The sequence below is a fragment of the Geotrypetes seraphini genome, chromosome 14 (assembly GCF_902459505.1).
Source record: "Geotrypetes seraphini chromosome 14, aGeoSer1.1, whole genome shotgun sequence".
Lineage (NCBI taxonomy): Eukaryota > Metazoa > Chordata > Amphibia > Gymnophiona > Dermophiidae > Geotrypetes > Geotrypetes seraphini.
The window spans coordinates 75,678,063-75,703,488 of record NC_047097.1 but is presented as its reverse complement, the minus strand read 5'-3'; the positions used below and the strand labels follow the sequence as shown (position 1 = coordinate 75,703,488).

At 42.7% G+C, this 25,426-nt stretch overlaps 1 protein-coding gene across 6 annotated transcripts in view; it reads right to left on the bottom strand.

Moving 5' to 3' along the window:
- SPG11 (SPG11 vesicle trafficking associated, spatacsin) overlaps positions 1-25,426 on the bottom strand; it is a 189,669-nt gene that overhangs the window by 39,033 nt on the left and 125,210 nt on the right. For 5 of the 6 annotated variants that reach the window (XM_033919780.1, XM_033919779.1, XM_033919778.1 and 2 more), the window contains 6 exons: positions 22,403-22,510; positions 20,716-20,881; positions 19,623-19,837; positions 11,617-12,361; positions 517-638; positions 239-437 (listed from right to left, as the gene is read on the bottom strand). In XM_033919780.1, coding sequence (XP_033775671.1) covers positions 239-437; positions 517-638; positions 11,617-12,361; positions 19,623-19,837; positions 20,716-20,881; positions 22,403-22,510 — 1,555 coding nt within the window. The remainder of the gene's footprint in view (positions 1-238; positions 438-516; positions 639-11,616; positions 12,362-19,622; positions 19,838-20,715; positions 20,882-22,402; positions 22,511-25,426) is intronic. The other variant, XR_004536914.1, reaches the window with a different exon arrangement.

Genomic DNA, 25,426 nt, shown 5'->3' with positions numbered 1-25,426 from the left:
AGTGATATGTATACAAAGTTTGGCTGAAATCTCTCCATGCGTTTCAGAGTTATGCTGGAACATACATACATACCCACACAGATATATCCAATTTGATATCGATAGATTACACGTTTTCCTAAAATCAGCCAGAATAGATGTAAAGGTACTTATTTTCATATTTGACTTCTGACTGTGGCCACAGGATGTAATGCACAGTGTATGTCACAGAAGTACCAATTCAGGATAAGAGACTGACCTGAACCTTCACACACCTCCAGTAACTCCCGCAGAATGGCTTGTGCAACCAGCTCTGCCACAACCTGTGGGTCCAATCGTTGAGTGCTGATAAACCCCTGAGCCTTTTCACACCTTCGTGGCTGCCGTGAGCTGAGTATTGCTTCTAGCACTTGCTTGGCATCCTGGACGGAGAGTTCGCTATAGGAACAAAGCAGCTCCTAAAAGCAAAGAGAGAGACTGAGATATGAAGCACTTGAGCTTTAGACGCACACAATCCCAATGTTATTTCCTACATACCTGGGACAGCTCATACAGATACAACACCTGCAGACAGTAATTCTTTCCATGAAAGCATTCATGTGTAAGAATCTCCAGATCCTTTAGCACCTGATCATCTGAAGAGTAGTCCCAACTGGATGCTGCAACGAGAATGCTATGATTCAGAGATATCTCCCTACACAGACCTCAAGCTTCTGGATCTAGAAGCTGTGATGGAAGAAGCCGAGTTGCATTTAGTGGCGATCACAGAGATGTGGTTCACTGAGAACGAGGACAGCAGTGGCATAGTTAGGGGGGGAGAGGGGTGGTCCCCCCGGATGCCATGTTGGCGGGAGCGCTGGCACCCCTCCCCCACCTCTTCCCATTCCTCCCCTCCACTTCTCCCATACCTCTAATTGAAGTTGTTGTTCGCAGCAGTCAACGTGCTCTTCATGATCCCATCAGCTCTCTCGCTGACATCACTTACGGGTGCCGCACACAAGAAGTCAGGGTCGGGAGGAGCATATTGTTGACCGCCATGACTAACAATTTCAACTAGAGGTACAAGGGAAGGGGGGCGCATGTAGCAGGCGGGGTTGGGGAAGGAGAGGGGGACGAGGGAGGTCACCCTCATTACACCACTGCTAGACAGGGATATAGTTATACCAGCCTATAATCTGTTCAGCAAACACATGGTAAGAAGAAAAGCAGAGGAGTAGCATTATATGTTAAAGATCATGTTAAAACCCCACGACTGCAGGATCTAAAGGGTAAGGAAGAGGCACCGTGGGTCAATCTGGAAAGAGGGAATGGAAAATGTATTTACACTGGTGTAAATAGGCAGAAGAAGTGGACAAAGATTTAATAGTAGGCATTCAGTATATAGCTGTGAAAGAGGAAGTCTTACTAACAGGTGATTATAACATGACGGATTTTGATGGGGGTCTTCTAGAAGTAAGGAGATCCTGGATTCTCTACAAGAACTGTTCCAGCAGTTGGTAATGGAAGCCACGTGGGATGGGCTGTAACTCTAACCTCAGGATCCATGCTGGATATCAACAAGACGTCCAAAGTACTAGAAGTCATTCTTGACTCCACTCTATCATACAAATCTCAAGTATCCACCTAAGGAAGAAAACCTTCTACAATCAAGAGCGCCACTGTGCCATGCTAATATGCTTATATTGTCCCAGCTGGATTACTTCAACTCCCTCTATGCGGATTTAAATTCTACTCTCCTGAACAAACTATAGATGATTTAAAACGATTGTCAGACTAATATTCAAACTACAAAAACTTGACTCCATCTCACCTGTCAAAACTCGTATCAGAGAAACAGAAACACTTTCAAAACATGAGTTAACCATTCACTTTCCTACAAAGAAAATTACTTAACTTGCATCTTGGCAGCTAACTGGGCACTTTCAGTGGCGTTTAACCAGTTCATACTCCTACACTCCTTGTCTTCGTTCTCTTCAACAAAGTCTACTTACTATACCATCAAACAGACATATCACATACATGGAAAAGCGGAGACTTAGAGGAGACATGATAGAAACCTTCAAAATCCTGAAGAGCATAGAAAAGGTAGACAGGGACAGATTCTTCACACTGTGGGGAACCACAAGTACAAGGGGGCACTCGGAGAAATTAAAAGGGGGCAGGTTTAGAATAAACACTAGGAAGTTCTTTTTTACCCAGAGGGTGGTGGAACGCGTGGAACGCGCTTCCGGAGGCCGTGATAGGACAGAGCACGTTACAGGGCTTCAAAGAAGGTTTGGATAGGTTCCTAGACGATAAGGGGATTGAGGGGTACAGATAGGAGTTGAGGTAGGTTATAGGAATAGTCAGGGACCACAGCACAGGTGATAGCCCTGAAGGGCCGCCGCGGGAGCGGACCGCTGGGCAGGATGGACCTCTGGTCTGACCCAGCGGAGGCAAATTCTTATGTTCTTATGCCTCTTGTCACCTGGAAACAGGATATTGGGTTTAAGGGGCTTTTGGTCTGATGATTATGTTCTAATGTTAACCCCTTTAACCAACTACACTTTAAAATGTCATTCTATACCTTGGTGACTGCATGCTTCTTCTTGTGTGCTTCCATGAGTAAGTGCACGCTTACCAGTGTAGCATGGTGTAGAGAAGGACATTTTCCCATCCCGGAGAGTTCTTTTCCTGAACCTGCCTCATTCCTGGAAGCCTCAAACACTTTAAAATCATAAGTGCTCAAAAGGTTTTGGAGACAAATTCTTGAGTATGTTGCCAGCATATTACATTTCAATAGTCCCTTATCGGCAGTAGGGCTACTACTAGATAAATATGAGGCTTTTTGTCTCCCCCAGTGGGGTCAAAGACTATTCAGAAAGTTTACTAGGGAAAAAATAAATCCTGGGTAGGGGATTCTGTGCCCTCCTTCTGGGCATGGTGCAATCGACTTCATAACATAACATAAAACTCACTTGTATACCGCAAATACCATTAAGTTTAATGCGGTTCACAAAGACTAGTAATACAAATGAATAAACATCCAATATCTAATTTCCAAAAGATTCCCTAAAAAGATACATTTTTAAGACATGTCGTAATTGTTGATATGAATTTGGGAATATGAATATATAAGTTAAATCCCTAGTCCTTGAGGCTGCCTGAAAAGATAGCAATCGTTCCTGAAATTTCATAAGAACATAAGAATTGCCGCTGCTGGGTCAGACCAGTGGTCCATCCTGCCCAGAAGTCCGCTCACATGGCGGCCCTCAGGTCAAAGACCAGTGCTCTAAATGAGTCCAGCCTCACCTGCCGTACATTCCAGTTTAGCAAGAACTTGTCTAACTTTGTCTTGAAACCATGGAGGGTGTTTCCCCCTATAACAGATTTCAGAAAAGCGTTCCAGTTTTCCACCACTCTCTAGGTGAACATGAACTTCCTTACGTTACTTTAGAGAGTGCCCCTCGTTCTCCCTTGGAGAGTGTGAACAGTCTGTCTCTATCTACTAAGTCTATTCCTTTCAGTATTTTGAATGTTTCGATCACGTCTCCTCTCAGTTTCCTCTTTTCAAGGGAGAAGAGGCCCAGTTTCTCCAATCTCTCACTGTATGGCAACTCCTCCAGCCCCTTAATCATTTTAGTCGCTCTTCTCTGAACCCTTTCGAGTAGTACCATGTCCTTCTTCATGTACAGCGACCATTGCTGGACAAAGTACTCCAGGTGAGGGCGCACCATGGTCCGGGTACAGCGGCGTGATAACCTTCTCCGATCTGCTTGTGATCTCCTTCTTTATCATTCCTAGCATTCTGTTCGCCCTTTTTGCCGCCGCAGTGCATTGTGCAGACGGCTTCATCGACTTGTCGATCAGAACTCCCAAGTCTCTTTCCAAGTACCGCCCCGGACTTCTTGTATTCGTGCATGTGATTTTTGTTACCAACATGCATCACTTTGCACTTATCCATGTTGAACCTCATTTGCCATGTCGATGCCCATTTCTCGAGCTTGATTATGTCACTTTGTAGATCTTCGCAATCCCCCTGTGTCTTCACTACTCTGTATAACTTCGTGTCATCTGTAAATGTAATCACCTCACTCGTCGTACCAATGTCCAAATTGTTTATAAAGATATTGAAGAGCATGGGTCCAAGCACCAAGTACTGTCCATTTACCCCCCACTCTCTGTTTCCTATGCTCCAGCCAGTTTTTAATCCACGTGAGTATTTCACCGTCGATTCCATGGCTTGCAATTTTACGAAGTAGTCGTTCATGTGGAACCTTGTTGAACACCTTCTGAAAATCCAGATATACAATGTCAACCGGGTCGCCCTTGTCTATCCGCCTGTTTATTCCCTCGAAGAAGAACAGCAAGTTCATCAGGTAAGATCTGCCTTTGCTGAAACCATGCTGGCTGGTCCTCATTAAACCGTGTCCATCAAGGTGATAAATGATGTGGTCCTTTATCAGCGCCTCTACCATCTTTCCCGGTACCGAGGTCAGACTTACCGATAGTAGTTTCCCGGATCTCCCCTTGAACCTTTTTTGAAGATCAGCATAACATTCACCACCTTCCAGTCTTCCGGAATCTTTCCCGATTTGATCGACAGATTGGCTATTAGTTGAAGCAGTTTACCTATAGTCCCTTTCAGTTCCTTGATGACCCTCAGATGGATGCCATCCGGTCCCGGGAATTTATTGCTCTTAAGCCTATCAATCTGCCTGCTGCACCTCTTCTAAACTGACTGTCAATCCTGTCAGTCTTCCGTCTTTCTTTCCAGCATATAGCCTGATGGATTCCGGTATGCTGTGTATATCCTCTTCGGTAAATACAGATGCAAAAAATGTGTTCAGTTTGTCAGCGATTTCTTTGTCCTCCTTTAGCACTCCCTTTATTCCATGGTCATCCAACTGTCCCACCGCTTCATTTGCAGGTCGTTTCCCCTTAATATATCGAAAGAACGGCTTGAAGTTTTTCGGCTCCTTGGCTATTTTTCCTTGTAGTCTCTTTTGGCCCCTTTTACCGCCTTATGACACCTGCGTTGATGTTGTTTGTGCTTATTCCAGTTTTCGTTCATTTTTTATCTTTTCCATTCCTTAAATGAAGTTTTCTTGTCTCTGATCGCTTCTTTCACCTCTACAGTGAGCCGCGCTGGTTCTTTGTTCTTTTTCCTCTTGGATCCTTTTTTGATATGTGGTATATATATTTACATCCCTTTACAGAAGGGAATGAAAATAATGAGTGAGATTTTCTAGAATGTTTAGAGTTTGTAATGATAAAAGATTCTATAAGATACTCAGGAATTAAGCCTGTTAGTGCCTTAAAAAAATACAGCCGAGCTTAAATTTAAACCGTGCCTCAACTGGAAGCCAGTGCTGTCGATGATAAACATCAGTGGCATGATCATACTTAAGAACATAAGAACATAAGAACATAAGCGTTGCCTCTGCCGGGTCAGACCAGGGGTCCATCGTGCCCGGCAGTCTGCTCCCGCGGCGGCCCCCCAGGTCCATGACCTGAAAGTGTTCCCTACCTAACTTAAAATACCCATACCCTGTTCACTCAATGTCCTGTAAGGTAAATCTCTATTTGTACCCTGTTATCCCTTTCGCTTCCAGGAAGTCATCCAGTCCCTTTTTGAACTCCAGAATTGTACTCTGTCCTATCACCTCTCCGGGAAGCGCGTTCCAGGTGTCCACCACCCTCTGAGTGAAGAAGAACTTCCTTGCATTCGTTATGAATCTGTCTCCTCTCAGTTTTTCTGAATGACCTCTTGTTTTAGTTGTCTCTGCTAGTCTAAAGAATCTGTCCCTCTCCACCTTCTCTATGCCTTTCATGATTTTATATTAAATTGAAAATCAATCTGACTGCTGCATTCTGAATTATGCGCAGTCTATGAAGATTTTTCTGAGTCCCAGCAAGATGAACAATGTTACAATAGTCCAACTGACTAAGGACAAGTGATTGAACCAACAATCGAAAGGAGTTAATATCAAAGTATGCTCTAATAGTTCTTATTTTCCATAAAGTATAGAAACCCTTTTGAACCAACGAGTCAACCTGATTTTTCATAAAAAGGCTACAATCTAAAATTACACCAAGTATCTTTATGATTGACTGGATTACTATAGATTGTATCATTTTTAGATGTAACATCTTCATTTAAATTTGGTGATGCAATGAAAATTTTAGTTTTTTCTGTATTCATTTTCAATTTAAATTCTGACATCCAAAATTCCTTGAATGTTTCGATCATGTCCCCTCTCAATCTCCTTTGTTCAAGGGAGAAGAGGCCCAGTTTCTCTAATCTTTCGCTATACAGCAGCTCCTCCAACCCCTTAACCATCTTAGATGCTCTTCTCTGGACCCTTTCAAGTAGTACTGTGTCCTTCTTCAAGTATGGCGACCAGTGCTGGATGCAGTACTCCAGGTGAGAGCGCACCATGGCCCGGTACAGCGGCATGATAACCTTCTCCGATTTATTCGTGATCCCCTTCTTTATCATTCCTAGCATTCTGTTCGCCTTTATCGCTGCCGCCGCACATTGCGTGGACGGCTTCATCGACTTTTTGATCAGAACTCTCAACTCCCTTTCCTGGGAGGTCTCTTCAAGTACAGCCCCGGACATCCTGGATTCATGTATGAGATTTTTGTTACCGACATGCATCACTTTACACTTGAATCTTATCTGCCATGTCGATGCCCATTCCTTGAGCCTGATTATATCACATTGCAGATCTTCGCAGTCCCCCTACGTCTTCACTACTCTGAATAACTTTGTATCGTCTGCAAATTTAATCACCTCACTCATTATACCTATGTCCAGATTGTTTATAAAGATGTTGAAAAGCACAGGTCCAAGCACCGAGCCCTGCGGCACTCCACTGGTGACGCTCTGTAGACTCTCAACCACAGTTTGATTTATTTGAGAAAGGGAAGTATGTACAGGAATTAAAATTGTGATGTCGTCAGCATAACTAAATAATTTAATTTTGAACTGGGATAATCTATTGCCTAAAGAGGCCAAATAAATATTAATAAGCAGTGGAGACAGTGGAGACCCTTGGGGTACTCCGCAGGGGTTACTCCGACTGTTTGAAAGCTCATTATTGAACTTTACTTCATAATTTCTAAATTTAAGAAAACCCTCAAACCATTTCAAAACTTGGCCATGTATGCCTATAGCATCCAGACATTCCAATAGTTTATCGTGGTCCACAAGGTTGAACGCACTGCTTAAGTCCAGTTGCAAAATCAGAACACTGGTACCCTTAGTAAAAATAAAACTACATAAATTATCCACTAGAGATGCACTTTTACTGTTAAAACATAAATTGGCTCGCACCAGTCTCAAGAAGACACAGCTATTTCTGTCTTCCCTACATTCAATCTTTAAGTCCTAGGGATCATAGTGATATACTGAACACCCTCTGAGTTGCTCTGTTTGGAAGTGAAAGGCAATAAGAAAAATTCAGGAAATGGAAAAAGGACAAAACTGAGGAGAACTGGAAAGAGCACAGGAAGTATCAAAAAGAATGTCACCATGTGGTTCGAAAAGCCAAAAGAGAGTATGAAGAGAGGCTAGCCAGGGAAGCACGAAATTTCAAACCGTTCTTTAGATATGTTAAAGGGAAGCAGCCGGCTAAGGAGGAGGTGGGACCGCTGGACGACGGAGACAGGAAGGGAGTGATGAAGGAGGAGAAAGAAGTGGCAGAAAGACTTAACGTGTACTTTTCATCTGTATTTACAAATGAAGACACATTCAACATACCGGAACCTGAGCAAATCTTCAATGGAGATCAAGCAGAAAAATTAACATCCATGGAAGTGAGCCTTGAGGACGTACGCAGGCAGATAGAAAAATTAAAATCTGACAAATCCATGGGTCCGGACGGAATCCACCCAAGGGTTCTGAAGGAGCTAAAGGAGGAAATAGTGGAACTACTTTAGCAAATTTGCAATCTATCCATGAAAACAGGCAAGATCCCGGAGGATTGGAAGATAGCCAATGTTATGCCCAACTTTAAAAAGGGATCAAGAGGTGACCCGGGAAATTACAGACCGGTGAGCCTGACCTCGGTTCCGGGGAAAATGGCGGAAGTGCTGATAAAAGACAACATCGATGAACAATTTGAAAGAAACAAACTTCTGATAACCAGCCAACATGGATTCTGCAAGGGGAGATCGTGCCTAACGAACTTATTGCATTTCTTCGAAGGAGTTAACAGACGGATGGACAGAGGAGACCCCATAGACATCATATATCTAGATTTCCAAAAGGCCTTTGACTTCGGAAACTGAAGAACCATGGGGTGGAAGGAGACATACATAGATGGATCAGGAATTGGTTGGCGGATATGAAACAGAGGGTAGGAGTGAAGGGCCACTACTCAGACTGGAGGAGGGTCACGAGTGGTGTTCCGCAGGGATCGGTGCTCGGACCGCTGCTATTTAATATAATTATAAATTATCTAGAAACAGGGACGAAGTGCGAGATAATAAAATTCGCGGACGACACCAAACTATTTAGTAGAGCTCGGACTAAAGAGGACTGCGAAGAATTATAAAGGGACTTGAACAAACTGGGGGAATGGGCAACGAGATGGCAGATGAAGTTCAACGTTGAGAAATGTAAAGTCCTACACGTGGGAAGCAGAAACCTGAGGTACAGCTATACGATGGGAGGGATGTTATTGAATGAGAGTACCCAAGAAAGGGACTTGGAGGTAATGGTGGACATGACAATGAAGCTGTCGGCACAGTGCGTAGCGGTCGCTAAGAGAGCGAATAGAATGCTAGGTATAATCAAGAAGTGTATTACAACCAGAACGAAAGAAGTTATCCTGCTGTTGTATCGGGCGATGGTGCATCCACATCTGGAGTACTGCATCCAATATTGGTCGCCCTACCTTAAGAAGGATCTGGCGATGCTTGAGAGGGTTCAGAGGAGAGCGACACGTTTGATAAAAGGTATGGGAAAACCTTTCATATGCTGAGAGATTGGAGAAACTGGGTCTCTTTTCCCTGGAGAAGAGGAGACTTAGAGGGAATATGATAGAGGCTTACAAGATCATGAAGGGCATAGAGAGAATAGAGAGATTCTTCAAACTTTCAGAAAACAAAAGAACAAGAGGGCATTCAGAAAAGTTGAGAGGGGACAGATTCAAAACGAATGCTAGGAAGTTTTAAAGAACATAAGCAGTGCCTCCGCTGGGTCAGACCAGAGGTCCATCATGCCCAGCAGTCCGCACACGCTGTGGCCCAACAGGTCCAGGACCTGAACTGTAATCCTCTATCTATACCCCTCTATCCCCTTTTCCAGCAGGAAATTGTCCAATCCTTTCTTGAACCCCAGTACCTTATGCTGCCCTATTACGTCCTCTGGAAGCGCATTTCAGGTGTCCACCACACGTTGGGTGAAGAAGAACTTCCTAGCATTGTTTTTGAATCTGTCCCCTTTTCTTCACTTAATGTGTGGTGGACACCTGGAATGCACTTCCAGAGGGCGTAATAGAGCAGAGTACGTTACTGGGGTTCAAGAAAGGATTGGACAATTTCCTGTTGGAAAAGGGGATAGAGGGGTATAGATAGAGGATTACTGCACAGGTCCTGAACCTGTTGGGCCGCCGCGTGAGCGGAGTGCTGGGCATGATGGACCTCAGGTCTGACCCAGCGGAGGCATTGCTTATGTTCTTATGTTCTTATGACAGCACAGGAAATGCAGAGGTCTTTCCTTTTTTTTTTCCTCTTCATTTTCTCTCTCTTTTCTTTTTGGTTTTTGCTGCCTGTCCCTCATTTTTATAATTATAAATTATTATTTTTTTTTTTTACTGTTTGCTGGGTGGGAGAGACGCGCTGCACCCAATCTTGTCTGTTTGGGATTATCTTGTTTCTTCTTTTGCGGTTGTAGCGAATCGTGACATGACCTATGTTTTTACTGGGTGGATAATTTGGTTGCTTGTCCGATAAGCATTCCAGGGTCTTGAATTCTTATTTTTCTTTCTATGGTTGGATATGATGGGTGGGGGTTGTAAATGTGCTGTTAATCCCCTATATTTTTTGTTCCACCTCCTATATTTTTTGTTCCACCTATTACCACCCAGATTACATGGGGACGGGAGGGAGCTTTAGTGGGGTGGGGAGGGTAACTGAGGGGGGGAGTACAACAAAAACAACAAAATTGGATGACACACTTTGAATTGTTTGGTTTTGTGTAACATCATCAATAAAAATTAGTATAAACAAAAATCATAAGTGTTTTTCTCTTTCTTTCTTGTTCTCTCTTTTCCTCTTTTTGTTTATCTACTTACTGCGGGTCTCCCTGACAGATAGGAGAGGAGAGGTGACTGGGTGGTTGGGTGGGGTTTTTCTGTTTATGATATAATCTGTTTCTTTATATATGATATCCGGATTGGTTTTCAGCAATGTTGTTTCACCTGGGGTGGGTATTCTTTTGTAATTGTATACAGTGGGGGGGGGGGGGGTTTGGGACGAAACTGAAAATTGAGTGACGTGGGGTTTTTTCGTTCCATTGGTTTGTTTATTATTGTTCTTGTATTGTCCTCAATAAAAACTTTTTGAACATAAAATCATAAGTGTTCGAGGCTTGTGCGGTTAAGGCAGACCTTACAGGAATGGCCTAGGGACAAATTCTCTAGCATGATGCTTAAGCATTATTGCATAACAATGTATGGAAGTGGCCTAGCGCATTGAAGCAATGGGGCTCCTGCTTACACATGTCACTGCCACATCTATGTTCGGAGTAACTGCCAGCGTGTAAATGGAAGTGCACTGATACTGGCTTATCCTAGCGTACAATACGATTATTTGAATATCCAGATGCCGTTCTAGAACTGGATCTCACCATGCGGCATCATGGCACCTAATCAGAGGCCCCTCAACTGCTTTTATGACATCCTCTGGCAACAAACTTCAGCTTTCTCAGATTTGTTTTTAATACTTTTTGAAAGTGTAAACAACCAATTTACATTTACCCATTTTACTCATTATTTTATAAACAACCATATCTTCCCGCCTCATCTTCTGTCCAAGCTGAAGAGCCCTGACCTCTTTAGCTACTGGGGGTGGGGTGGGCAAGGATACATGATGGCAGATAAAGGCCAAATGGCCCATCCACAGCATCCACTATCTCCTCCTCTCCCTAAGAAATCCCAAGTGAATTCAGACACACTCTTTGTCTTCATCACATCTACAACCCTTTTCTGTAAAAAAAAGTATTTCCTTAGATTACTCCTGAGCCTCTTAACTTCATCCTATGCCCTCTCATTCCAAAGCTTCCTTTCAAATGAAAGAGACTCAACTCATGCGCATTTATGCCATGTAGGTATTTAAACATCTCTATCATACCTCCCCTCTCCCAGGTTTTCAAGCTAACCAAAATGAATATGCATGAGAGATTTGCAAGCACTACCTCTATGGTATGTAGCTTTCTTTCCATACATATTCATTGTGGATATCCTGAAAGCTGACTGGTTTGGTGTGTTCCAAGGACTAGCTTCAGAACTCCTGGTTTACATGGAATGGCAGCAGAGCCCCAGTTACCCTGCTAGCCCTGACAGTTCTTTGTAGATCTCTCCATTTAATGAATACCAAAGCTTCCTTGATATGGCTTGGAGATCTCTCATCAGTGTTGGCCCTTACCACTGTGCAGTCTCCTCCTTCGAACTCCAGAATTCTCATCAGATGAATCTCTGGTCTTGAGGACAGCCTGTATGTCTGGAGGAAGCTGAGTGCTTGTCACTTTGCCAGCTGCCAAGGCTTTGCAATGCAGCAGCAGAGTGAGGTCCCTCTGATAAAAGCTAAAGTAACGGCAGACACGGCTTGCTTCATGGATGCAGCACTTGTCCAGGAGCTGTCCAACCAAGAAAGAGAGAGATTCTCGTTCTGTCTCTGTCAGTGGACTTAGGGACATGTCTTGGCATGGCAGGCCAGTAATGCTCAAGTTTTGGCATGTATTCAATGCAGCCAACCTGGAAAGCGAAAACTGCTTAGCCATGCTATTAAAAAGAAGCCAATCTCGGGCTGGACTTAGCTGAGAAAATGCTAATCCCGGAGCTTCAGTCTCTCTCATCATTGTCTGTTCAGCAATACGGCAGACCCAAAGCTCTTTCTCCAGGTTTTCTAGTTCTATGAGAAGCACAGAGTCCTCTCCTGCCAACCAGTGTCCTGCCATTGTGAGCAGCAAGTGTTTCTCTGTTACTGCATCTATCCGTGTTACTGAGAAGTCTGCTATGCCATGGGCCTGCGCCAGAAAAAAGTCAGATGCAACCTTTGCAGAGATGCAATTATGTATAAAGCTCTCATGACACTTCTTCCAGAAGTCCACCCGCACCGGATTTCGTTGCCACTGTCCAGCAGCTTTCAAAATCTTCTGATCCTGAAGCACCTGCAAAAGTAAGCAAAGTATGAACTATGGGAAGAAAAGCAACCAGTCCCATCCAGATAAGCTTTTACCTGCTGCCTCCATGTAATTACATTTTTACTGCCCTTTCAAACTTACTTCCTTAGCACCCCTCTGGATGGGGCCCAAAAAACTGATAGGTTATACACTGAGAACAATTGATCAGATTTGTCCAACAAGACCTGCCTCTAGTGAATCCATGTTACACCTTGGGTCCTATAATCCAGAAATTTCACTACACATCCCCCTCCATATTCGTGGGGGTTAGGGGCAAAGACGGCCTGTGAATACCAAACAATTGCAAATAACTTTAGGACCGGCTCTGACCCACCTCCACCTTCTGGATCTCTCCACTGTACTTACTTTTTAAAGCCTGGTGGTCTAGTCGTGAAGCAGGGCAGAAGCGATCTTCCTACACTCCTGCCCCATGCAGAGCTGGGAACAAAAATGGCTGCCGTGAGTTCCCACGAGAGCACAGGAACTCATGGCAGCCATTTTTGTTAACCGTTCCCCTTAACTGTATCCATGACATCCTGTTTGTCTGTCTTGCCTATTTAGATTGTAAGCTCTTTCGAGCAGGGACTGTTTTCTTACTTTTTGGGACTTTGTGCAGCGTTGCGTGCATCTGGTAGCACTATAGAAATGGAAGCCGAGATGAAGCGAGAATGCAAAAGCGGTAACACGATTATTATGGGAGACTTCAACTATCCCGGGATAAATTGGAGTCTCGGAAGCTCAAAATGTACCAGAGAGACCAGATTCCTGGAGGCTATACAGGATTGCTTCATGGATTAACTTGTTAGAGAACCGACGAAAGAGAATGCCACTCTGGACATAATCCTAAATGGGCTAGGGGGACCTGCGAAGGAAGTGGAAGTAGCGGGACCATTGGGAAACAGCGATCACAATATGATCAAGTTCAAAGTTGAAGAAGGAATACCGAACAGAAAAAGAACCATAGCGACAACTTTTAACTTCAAGAAAAGAGACTACAAAGCGATGAGAGTAATGGTAAGGAAGAAACTTAGGAACACCTCAAAGAAATGGCAGACTGTAGAACAACTCAAGCACAGCAAAAAGGCCACCAGTAGACTTAGAAAAATATAAATCGCTCATACATAGAGACGAAGACTAAATATCTCAAGTGCCCGAAGACGGTGACCAGAGCCAATCGTAGTCACTCGGCTTATATCAGGGCTATCATTGATACAGCGTCTTATTTTCTCAATGTAAGATAGTAGAATTGTGTACTTATATAGGCATTAATTTATGCTGTATGGTACTTAGCTCGGGTAATCACGCCCGGCTTGCAAACCCAACGGAAGATCTCCGTTTCGCTCTGGATAAACTAATAAGAGCTTCTTCAGGACAGCATTTTATTAAGCCGATTGTTCTAAAACAAGAAAAATATATATAAAAAAACATAATTTTATTGTTTTTGTATTATTAAATTAATACCCCCATATATACCACAGGTTAACAACAGCTAAGTCTAGCCATCACAGAAGAAATCAAGGAGACCACCCACCTTATATTTAAAGCCATTAACATAACTAATTCTTAAAGATAACTATTAGTTTAATTTAATTTAAGATCATACCAAACTTTAAAACCCAAATACCACACTTTACTTACAAGATTTAGCACCCGCATCTACTTATAGTCACAGAGTGGAAGCTTAAAGATCACCAAAACTCCTCGATGGACACCCTAGTTATAACGATTTTCGGAGGCGTCTTACATCATCTCCGGAATGACATCACATCCGATGCAAATCAGCGGTAACGTGAGCCATAACAGAGGACAAAAAACGCAAATGCTGACAATCAAAATAGACTGTAACCGACCCGGGGCTATTAGCAATTAAAACGTATATGATTACTTCAAAGAAAGACCCGCCAATTTAAAGATATATTGAGGCCTTTAGGTTGTAGAGATTGCAGACGATCTATCCATTTTTGTTCTATTTGTAATAATTTAGTATCCCTATCCCCACCTCTGCACGATTCTGGGACACTATCAATAATCATGCATTTCAGTTGCTCGAAAGTATGGTTATAAGTTGAAAAATGAGCCACCAGCGGAGCTTCTTTTCTCTGCAGATGTAAACAGGACTTATGTTCAGACATACGTATTCTGAATTGCCTGGTGGTCTTGCCAATATAAATTTTTAAACATGGACAGATTATCATATAAACTACATAATCAGACCTACAGGATGTGTAATGTCTCAAAGCATAAGTTTTGTGATCTAACGGATTTTCAAACGTGGCCCGCATTTGGAATGAAAACCATTCAGAACATCACAATGTGTATTACCATCTGCTTTTAAATTCAGATGTTCCTTCAGATTACGAGATCTAGTGTAAGCCAAACGTAGGCCAACATTTTCAAAACAAGGGCTGCCCTGTAGAATTCTCCAATGATTGCGAATGATCTTAGATAGTTGTTGTGACGCCACATTATATCTAAGGACACAGGTCAGTTGTTCATCTTCCATTATATTCACATTACTGGAATCATTCTCATCATGCGAAGTTACTGTGGTTTTTCTAGTCTGGAGAAGCCATTCATGATGATTATTCTTGGCTCTCCGATATGTCTTTTTTAATACTTTTTAGGATACCCTCTACACACTAAAGTTTTAGATAATTTTTTAGCAGATTGTTTAAAATCCTGAGTATGGGTACAGATCCTGCGGTATCTTAAAAACTGCGCAAATGGTAAACTGTCCTTCAGCATTGGAGGATGACAACTACTATATTCCAGTAAGCTGGTTGTGTCCGTAGACTTAACATATAACTGAGTTTCCAGTTTACTATGCTTGATTGTAACCCATGTATCTAAAAAATTGATACCTTCTACAGATTGGTGCATAGTAAACTGTATGTTGTTATCCCTGGTATTCAACCATACAAAAAAAGAGTTAAGTTGACTACTAGACCCTTGCCACAGGAGAAAAACATCGTCAATATATAATTTCCAACCTTTGATATATTGAATCCACTGGTTGTTATAAATAAATTGTTCTTCAAAATATTTCATATATAGGCATGCAATCGAGGGGGCACAAGACGCGCCTATTGCCACACCCTTGATCTGTAGGAATAGATGGCTACCGTCTGTAAAAAAATTCTTAGTTAAAGCCAATTGCAGAAGCGATACAATAAATTCCGTAGGGCATTGATGAGGTCGACTTCGACTGTCCAAAGCATGTCGAGCTACTTCTAAGCACTGATCCTGTGGGAGAGAAGTGTACAACGACACTATATCTAGAGTTACCAAAACAGTTGGTCGGTCTAAGGTCTCAATTGTTTGTAACCATACCAAAAATTGACTCGTATCCTTGATATATGAATCACTGGTTTCAACTATCGGTTTAAGATAATAGTCAGCAAAAGTAGCCAGAGGTTCAAGAATAGATTTCTTGGAAGATATTATCGGACGGCCCGGCGGTTTATCCAGTCGTTTATGGATTTTAGGTAACAAATATATCCAAGGAATGGTATTCTGTTGCGAGTTCAAAAACTGAAATTCATGTTTGGTAACATATCCCTCATCAAAGCCCTCCTGAGTCAAACCTAGAATTTGAGTTTGTAGTGTTGCAGTAGGATCATGGTCTAGAGTAGTGGTTCCCAACCCTGTCCTAGAGGACCACCAGGCCAATCAGGTTTTCAGGATAGCCCTAATGAATATGCATGGAGCAGATTTGCATACCTCTCACTTCCATTATATGCAAATCTTTCTCATGCATATTCATTAGGGCTAGCCTGAAAACCCGATTGGCCTGGTGGTCCTCCAGGTCTAGAGGGAGGTAAGTAGACTTATCAGACAATTGAGCATTCAATTCTGCTATGTAATCTTGAGTATCCCAAATTACTATAGCACCACCCTTGTCCGCTCTGCTAATCACAATAGACCCATTATTTTGAAGATCCTTTACCGCTTTCCATTCATCACGTGACAAATTATAGGATTCTATTCTATTATGGCGCAATTTAGCTGCATCTTGAATCACTAGTTGTTTAAATGCCAACAAAAGAGGATCTAGGGGTCCAAGTAGAACAAGCCTGGTCTTTATTTAAGGACACGGTGATCGCGGCGCAAAATCTGCATATCCCAAGATTCAGAAAAGGGTGCAAAAAGAATCGAACAAAAGACCCGGCATGGATAACCAAAGAAGTGAAGAAAGTGATAGGTGATAAGAAGAATTCATTCAGGAAATGGAAAAAAGGCAAAACTGAGGAGAACTGGAAAGAGCACAGGAAGTATCAAAAAGAATGTCACTGTGTGGTCAGAAAAGCCAAAAAGGAATATGAAGAAAGGCTAGCCAAAGAAGCATGAAATTTCAAACCATTCTTCAGATATGTTAAAGGGAAGCAGCCGCTTAGGGAGGAGGTGGGACCGCTGGATGACGGAGACAGAAAGGGAGTGGTGAAGGAGGAGAGAAAAGTGGCGGAAAGACTAAACATGTTCTTTTCGTCTGTATTCACAAAAGAGGACAAATCCAACATACCGGAACTTGAGCAAATCTTCAAAGGAGACCAAATAAATAAATTAACAACCATGGAAGTAAGCCTTGAAGACATACGTAGGCAGTTAGAACATTTAAAAACCAACAAATTGCCGGGCCCGTACGGAATCCACCCTAGGGTACTGAAAGAACTAAAGGAGGAAAAAGCAGAACTACTACAGCATGTTTGCAATCTATCCCTGAAAACAGGAGTGATCCCGGAAGATTGGATGATAGCCAATGTTACGCCCATCTTTAAAAAGGGATCAAGAGGTGACCCATGGAATTACAGACTGGTGAGTCTGACCTCGGTTCCGTGGAAAATGGTGGAAGCGCTGATAAAATACAGCATCGATGAGCATTTTGAAAGAAATAAACTTCTAATCACAAGCCAACATGGCTTCTGCAAGGGGAGATCGTGCCTAACGAACTTACTACACTTCTTCGAAAGAATTAACAAACGGATGGACAAAGGGGATCCCATAGACATCATATATTTAGATTTCCAAAAAGCCTTTGACAAGGTACCTCATGAACGCCTACTTCGGAAACTGAAGAACCATGGGGTGGATGGAGATGTACATAGATGGATCAGGAATTGGATGGCGGGTAGGAGCAGAAGGTAGGAGTGAAGGGCCACTACTCGGACTGGAGGAAGGTAACGAGTGGTGTCCCGCAGGGGTCGGTGCTCGGACCGCTGCTATTCAATATATTTATAAATGACATAGAAACAGGGACAAAGTGCGAAATAATAAAATTTGCAGATGGCACCAAACTATTTAGTGGTGCTCAGACTAAAGAGGACTGCGAAGAATTACAAATGGACCTGAACAAGCTAGGGGAGTGGGTGACGAGATGGCAGATGAAGTTCAATGTAGAGAAATGTAAAGTATTGCATGTAGGAAGCAAAAACCCGAGGTACAGCTATACGATGGGAGAGCTGTTATTGAGTGAGAGTTCCCAAGAAAGGGACTTGGGGGTAATAGTGGACATGACAAAGAAGCTGTCGGCACAATGCACAGTGGCTGCTAAGAAAGCGAATAGAATGCTAGGTATAATCAAGAAGGGTATTACAACCAGAACGAAAGAAGTTATACTGCCGTTGTATCGGGCGATGGTGCGTCCGCATCTGGAGTACTGCGTCCAATATTGGTTGCTGTATCTTAAGAAGGATATGGCGATACTCGAGAGGGTTCAGAGGAGAGCGGCACGATTGATAAAGGGTATGGAAAGCCTTTCATACACTGAGAGACTGGAGAAACTGGGGCTCTTTTCCCTGGAGAAGAGGAGAATTAGAGAGGATATGATGGAGACTTACAAGATCATGAAGGGCATAGAGAAAATAGAGAGGGACAGGTTCTTTAAACTTTCAAAAAATACAAGAACGAGAAGGCATTCGGAAAAGTTGAAAGGGGACAGATTCAAAACCAATGCTAAGAAGTTTTTCTTCACCCAACGGGTTGTGGACACCTTGAATGCATTTCCAGAGGGCATGATAGGACAGAGTATGGTATTAGGGTTCAAAAAGGGATTGGACAAATTTCTGAAGGAAAAGGTGATAGAGGGGTACAGATAGAAGACTACTACACAGGTCCTGGACCTGTTGGGCCGCTGCGCGAGCGAACTGCTGGGCACGATGGACCTCTGGTCTGACCCAGCAGAGGCACTTCTTATGTTCTTATGTTCAATTTTTATTGATGCAATCATCAGCAAACACAAGGCCACAGCACCCCAAGGGTGCACAGCACAAACCAGGATGCATCATACACAGTAAAAAAACAAGCATATACAGATAAGAAATAACACCAACCAAACTCCCCCCACACCCTACTCTACATAAGGCGAGCAAGATTAATGAGGGCGGAAAGGCACCCCAAGACCCTGGACTCTTATGAGCCCCAAAGATGCTACACCATCCCCTCACCCCTCACCCCCCACCTAATACCACTTATCCTATCCATGACATCCCAATGTCCCAAATTAATCTGCAATTCCCCTTTCCATTTACCCCGGATGTTCTGGTAGTCCTTGGCTGATTGTAACTCTTGCAAACTAGCATGAATGCTAGACACCGAGAGGGACACTCCCGCCTCCTGAGCAAACAGCTCCCACAGCCTGGCCCCCATTTGCAAGTGCAATTGTGCTCTGTCAAGGGATCCCACATAGTGCTCCACTTGATGACACGCGAACTGCGCTCCCCAGGTCTCCCCCACCTTAGCGAGCAAATCTGCACGGGTCAACAGCTCCCCATCATCCCCCAAAATATGTTCTAAACTTGAGACTCCTCTCGTTCCCCAGGACAGGTACTCTCTGGAGTCCCTATCCGGAGGAAATGCCGCTATAGAAATAATTTATAGCAGTAGTAGTAATGATCAATTTGTTAAGTATGATATAAACCATTTTAAAGCTGCTGTTAGATCGAGCTATGCACTCAGGCCAGACCACAACAGTCAAACTGAGTCCTCCGTAGATAGCTCAAGAAATCTATATTTGGAATTAAAATTACATTATCTGTCTTGAGCTCATATTGAGTAAAGTGGAAAATAAATGCAGAAAATCAAATTAGGTGTTCATTTCTAGGGATTGTCTTTTGTAAAACCGCCTAGTTAGAGGTGGTTAAGAAATATTTTCAATAAATCAATATGACCACTATGAAATCAGATAGTATTGAACAAGGTGAACAGATACAATATGCAGATAATTAATAGACACATCACAACTGGTATCCTATACCTCTTGGACCACCAACTCATCCACAGGCAATTGGGCCAGTTCTGCCACCTTCCTAGCCTGCAGGAAAGCACCTCTGTCCTCTAGCTGCTGAAGAACACGGCTACACTCTTGCTGCATAGTCTCTGGGCTGTAATGCATCAGGATGGTGCAGTCAATAGTTACACATGTCCCTTCCAAAATCTGACTCAGTGCACATAGTTTCTTCAAATCAGGACCTGCGAGAAAGACACACTGAGAAATGCACATTTTCACTAGAAACAAAAACCGGCGAAAGCAAAGCACCACACACATTCATACACATAAGTCTGATGAATGCCAGAAGAAAAGGGAAGCAGATGCAGAAGCCCCTGGCTTGAAGAAAATCGCTGACCTGGGGGCTAGACAAGCAGCGGTGGCCCAAGGATGGGCCAGAAAAGAGGGATTAGACTGATAATCATTTCTATAGTACTACTAGGCAAACACAGTGATGTACCCATTATATGCCCTGTTGGCCTTTCAAGAGGAGCAGCTGCTGAAACGTTTCAAATGTTTTCTTAAGGCCCATTATTTAAAGTCTGCTTTTGTTGCACTGGACATGGGTACTTAGGGTTGAGACTTTAATTGTTGTATTTTGGACATGATGTTTCAGAAGGAAGGTCGGGGGGGCTTTTAAGCCCTTTGGTTCTGACTTTAACTCTATGCTCCTTTTTTGCTTGGATTTACATGTATTTTAATGGCACTGTCTGTTCTTGTTTCTGCTGCTTTGTTGTCATCAATAAAAATTGTTTAAATGTAAAGTCTGCTTTTGAATTGCCCTTCCAGGATTGACTTTTGGTTGGGTGTTTATTTTTTTAGTTTTGTGTTATGTGGCATGTGTGTGGTTCCTATCAATGTTTGTAGCTCTTTTCTTTAAACATTGGTTTTATATTGTACACCGCTGTGTTCTTCAACAATGCTAAGCAGTATAGAAAACCTAATGAACTATAATGTAAGGGCTGGCTGAGTCACTAGAGATGAGGGCGCCATGATATAATAACAGCTATGACAAACCCCCAGAGGTCCGCATGTTTTACATCCCATTATTACTTGCTTCTCATCAAACAGGGATCATTACCAGTAGATATCAGAATATCCTCTGTGTCTGCAAAGAGGTGCAGGAGCTTGCCCATCTCATGCTGAGTGCGACACTGCTGCAACATCAGCTCCAGAACAAACACAGCATGGGACTCCAGCCAGGGTACAGGAAGCAGGTTCCAACCTCCCGTAACTGCACTCTTTAGCTACAAAATCAAGCAGACAATTCAACACCTGCGGCAATACAAAGGAAAGCATCCTACCATGTTTAATCTAGGAACAAGCGCCTGGAGCTGGGAATTGCAAGACTGAGGGTTTTGAAAACACACCAGGGACCCATACCATACAGTTTCTTATACCCTGCAAGTGTCAGCAAGGACTCATTGTGGCTTATAATAAAATTAATGGATTTTCATTACTGTTACATCAAGAATCATAGAGCACTTATTTCATTCAGCACCTTTACTGGTTCCTCTGGGTCTTGCTGCTCTATTTTTAGGGCACTGTAGGCTTGTGAAATTGATACTCCTTCTGTATGTGCCACAATCCATATACCTATTTTACAACAGATTCCGCATTCAGAAAAGCCTTGTGTAAAATACTTGGAGAACTGTGAACACTTCAACCTGAACCTCTCCATTTCTACCTATAAGCCCTGAGTAAAACGTGGCTTTAAGTTTGGTTGAAATCTAGAGACCAAATGAATTTTGGATTCAGCTTCAGTCCCCACCCATAGACAACCACCCCTTCCCAGCCAAAATGGCTGCCACATCTTCCCACAGCAGCCATTTTGAGATTTGAGTCGGAATGGGCATGAGCGACTGGGGATTGCTCCTGCTCCAACAAGGCCACTAGGTCACTAGGAAGGCCCAGAGAAGGCCTGTTTTTGTTTTGAGAGGGGTAGAGTGGGGCTCATTTTTGATTGGGTAGGAGGGAAGCATAGAGTGAGGCCAGAGTGGGACTCATTTTTTGCTCATTAGGGGGGGAGTATCATTTTCAGCTTTGGCTAAAGCCATGCAGCAATTTTCAGCCAAACCTGAAAAAAATGATTTATAGATTTATTTAAACTTAATATACTGCATCACCACCAAAAGTAAAAACAGCAGTGTAGAATTAATACAAAAACATAAAAAAGTGAAAGGAGCTTTATCTTTGATAGAAAAGCACCCCACCCAAAAACACTCAGATTGCATAGAAAAAGAGATGATCCTATCTCATACATAATCTCTATATTCTACAGGATCCCCTACCTCTATTATCTCATTCCTCCAACAGTATCGGTCATCTTCTATTGAAAGATCCTTTAGCCAGTTAATTTTAAGGAGTAAATTCAGTGGCCCAACTTAAACTGATAAGTCAACTGGATAAAGAAACTTTAACTAGATATGTTTTGCTCAATGTAGGCAAAAAAGGTGTTTTTTTTCTTTTTAGATTTATGAGGCTTTTTAATTTGATAGACGTGAATACTTAGTGCAGTGGACTGCAATCTTGGGGGAACTGGGTTCAGTTCCCACTGCAGCTCCTTGTGGCCCTGGTCAAATCACTTAACCCTCTATTGCCCCAGGTACAAAAAACTTGATTGTGGGTCCACTAGGGACAAAGAAAGTACTTTTTTATATTGCGTACAGCGCTGATACATCTAGTAGCAGCAGTGGTAGTATATCTACCGTTTTACTTTAGTTTGTGAATGAAGCATTTCCCATCAAAGCTAATCTGGTCCAACTTACATCAACAAGGCACTTCTGGAAGTCCTGCAACTTCTGTTTTGCATCGCTGTAGTTTTGGTATTCTCTGCACAGCTGATACACCTCCAGCATATGTAACAGGGGGCAGCCCTAGAAGGAAAGAAAAAGAATTAAGTCAAGCGGAGTCCAGATCAGAAAATATTGATCACATTTCTTATAGTTCGTATCCAGGGTTAATCAATGGTTTTTCCAATGGGAATAAGGCTGGAGCTGGACAGATCAAGTATGTATGTGTTATATGGCATGCTAAGAGTTTATCTTATTGGGTAGACTGGATGGACCCTGCCATCTGCTGTTACCCAGCTCATCATTATTTATGGTGAAGGCAACTGTCAGCCTGTCCCTTCTGAAAGAGCTAGACAGAGGTTCTACTGAATATTCCCTCTCCCCCCATAAAATTAACTGCTGGTGGGAGCAATAAAGACTGGTTATGGCACACTCTCTAACAAAATGCTGAAGATGGTGTAGAGTTTGAATAATAGTAACACCCAATGAGTGCCTTTACACAGGCCACTGGCACAATCAGGTTATTAACATGTCACTGAGACATGTACTCTGTGTATAATGGGGAAGGTTAAGTATTTGTTGACTGAAAACATATTTCCTCCGATTTCTTTTAAATGTATATCCATGTAACTTCATCGAGTGTCCCGTAGTCTTTCTAATTTTTGAAAGAGTGAAAATAAAATCAATTCACTTTTACCTGTTCCATACCATTCAGGATTTTGTAGACTTCAATAATATCAGCCCTCAGCCATCTCTTTTCAAACCTGAAGAGCTCCAATCTCTTTAGCCTTTTGTTTATTTATCATTTTGGTCACTCTTCTTTCACCTTTATTTTCCATTATATTTTTTTTGAGATACGGTGAGCAGAATTCAACAAAATGCACAAGGTGAGCTGGAGTGGTCTTATTTTTCATCCCTAGCATCCAGTTTGCTTTGGACAGAAGGTTTCAATGTATTGTTCACAAGGACACCAAGATCTTTTTCATTCACTCTTAAGCATTCTTCTTCCCAATGTGCGTCACTTTGCATTTGTCCACTCAGTCTTCCAATTTCCTATGAGCTTTCATCTACAAATTTAATCACCTTACTTGTCATTCCGATTTCTAGATCAGGTTAAATAGCACCGGTCCCTGCAGCAATCCATGATTCATAATGGCCATTTAACAGTAACCTCTGTTTGTCCAATAACTTAGCTCCTAATCCACAACAGCACATTGCCTTCTAGCCCATGACTTTTTCAGGAGTCTCTCATGAAGAACTTTGTTGAAAGCTTTCTGAACATCTAGACAGTGGCGTAGTAAGAGGGGGGAGGTCCACCCTAGGCGCCATCTTAGTGGGGGAGTGCTGCTGCCCGTCCTCCTCTCTTCCCCTCCCACACCTTCACTTCCCCCCACAACTCTAGCTCTTCACCAGCGTGAGCAGCAACTCCAACCTGCTGCTCGCGCCAGCTCTCCCTCTGACATCACTTCCAGGTCCCGTGCCAAGGAAGTGATGTCAGAGGGAGAGCCAATGCAGGCAATAAATTGGTGATGCTGCTCGTGCCAGGAAAGTTAAAAGGGAAGGGGTGTGGGAAGGAAGCGGGCAAGGGGGCAGAGAAGAAGGCAGGGGAGGGGCGCCACCCACCCTCACTATGCCACTGCATCTAGATACACTATACCTCACCATATTTATTCACACCTTCAAAAAAAAATGAAGCAAATTGGCGAGACAAGACTTCTCTTGGCTGAATCCATGCTGATTCTGTCCCATTAAATCATGTCTGCCTACATGTTCTTTAATTTTATTCTTTATAATAGTTTCCACTGCAGTCAAGTAAACGGGGATGGATGTGTCCCAGCCCTGCTCTGAGGCCCTCCAGCATTAACTGCAGATCTCCAGAGTAGAATAAAATGCTAGAAACAGCTCCACTATATGAACAAATATTTGCAGTTGGTGGGACCAGTAATGGGCAAAACCATGCGAAAGGATAAAGATTGCACCAAAGCAACAGATGACAAAATGGTGGACAGCCCCATTGGAACCATCATGGCTCTGGCTGACCTGACATCAGTGATGTTAAAAGGCTATGGAGCCCAGATCTGTACCGTTGACTGACCAGATGGCCTGTGAGCAACTACTAATGGATATCACCATACAATGGAGCTGAAGATAAAAGTTTCAAAGACTGAGGATGATGCATGGACTTGGAAGTCGTACAAGCCTTGATTCATTCTAAAGCTGACAAAATTGAGGACCTAGTTCCCAGCGGGGAAACCTGTGATTCTTGGGAATTCCGGAGTCGGTGTCGGGGGAAAATTGGTTTGGTCGGTCAAATAACAGTATGAATAAGAATGTAATTATTCTGTAGTGATAGCATTGTATGTTTATTTGACTTGACCAATAAACATATTTAAAATAATCCTATAATTTCCACTATTTTGCCCGAACAGCCCTGAAACCTTTTATTATAAATTCTTTATTCATTTTATAACTTACATCAAGTGTACAATAAATATCAAACAATTATAATACAACATCACTTGAAAAATCTTCAGTATCATACACCAATAAGATTTAACCTCCACCCCCTCCCAAATTCATATATAACTAATATATACCACCTGAAAATAATATCTTATGACATTCATATATATATTCTTAATGGAAAACCAAGAAACCCCCCCCACCCCACCCCAAATCCACATGTGCCTGAAACCTTTTTAAAACAAAAATCAGCATTACTTTGGCCACCTTCCATCTTCAGGTACTACAGATGATTTTAACAAAATGTAAGAGCTCATCAACAGAAGATCAACTATTTCATGTTTGAACTCTATCAGTATCCTAGGGTGCATACTATCAAATCCAGGTGAAAAATGCCCCTTGTTAAAAGTATAGGCCAACTTCTAGATCTCTTAAGATAGTCTCTTCAGCCTAGGCCGTCTCACTCTCCCCTCATCCCATCCACCCCTAGGCTCACATTACATATATAGATCCACTCACCTGTTGCTTAACCAAGTC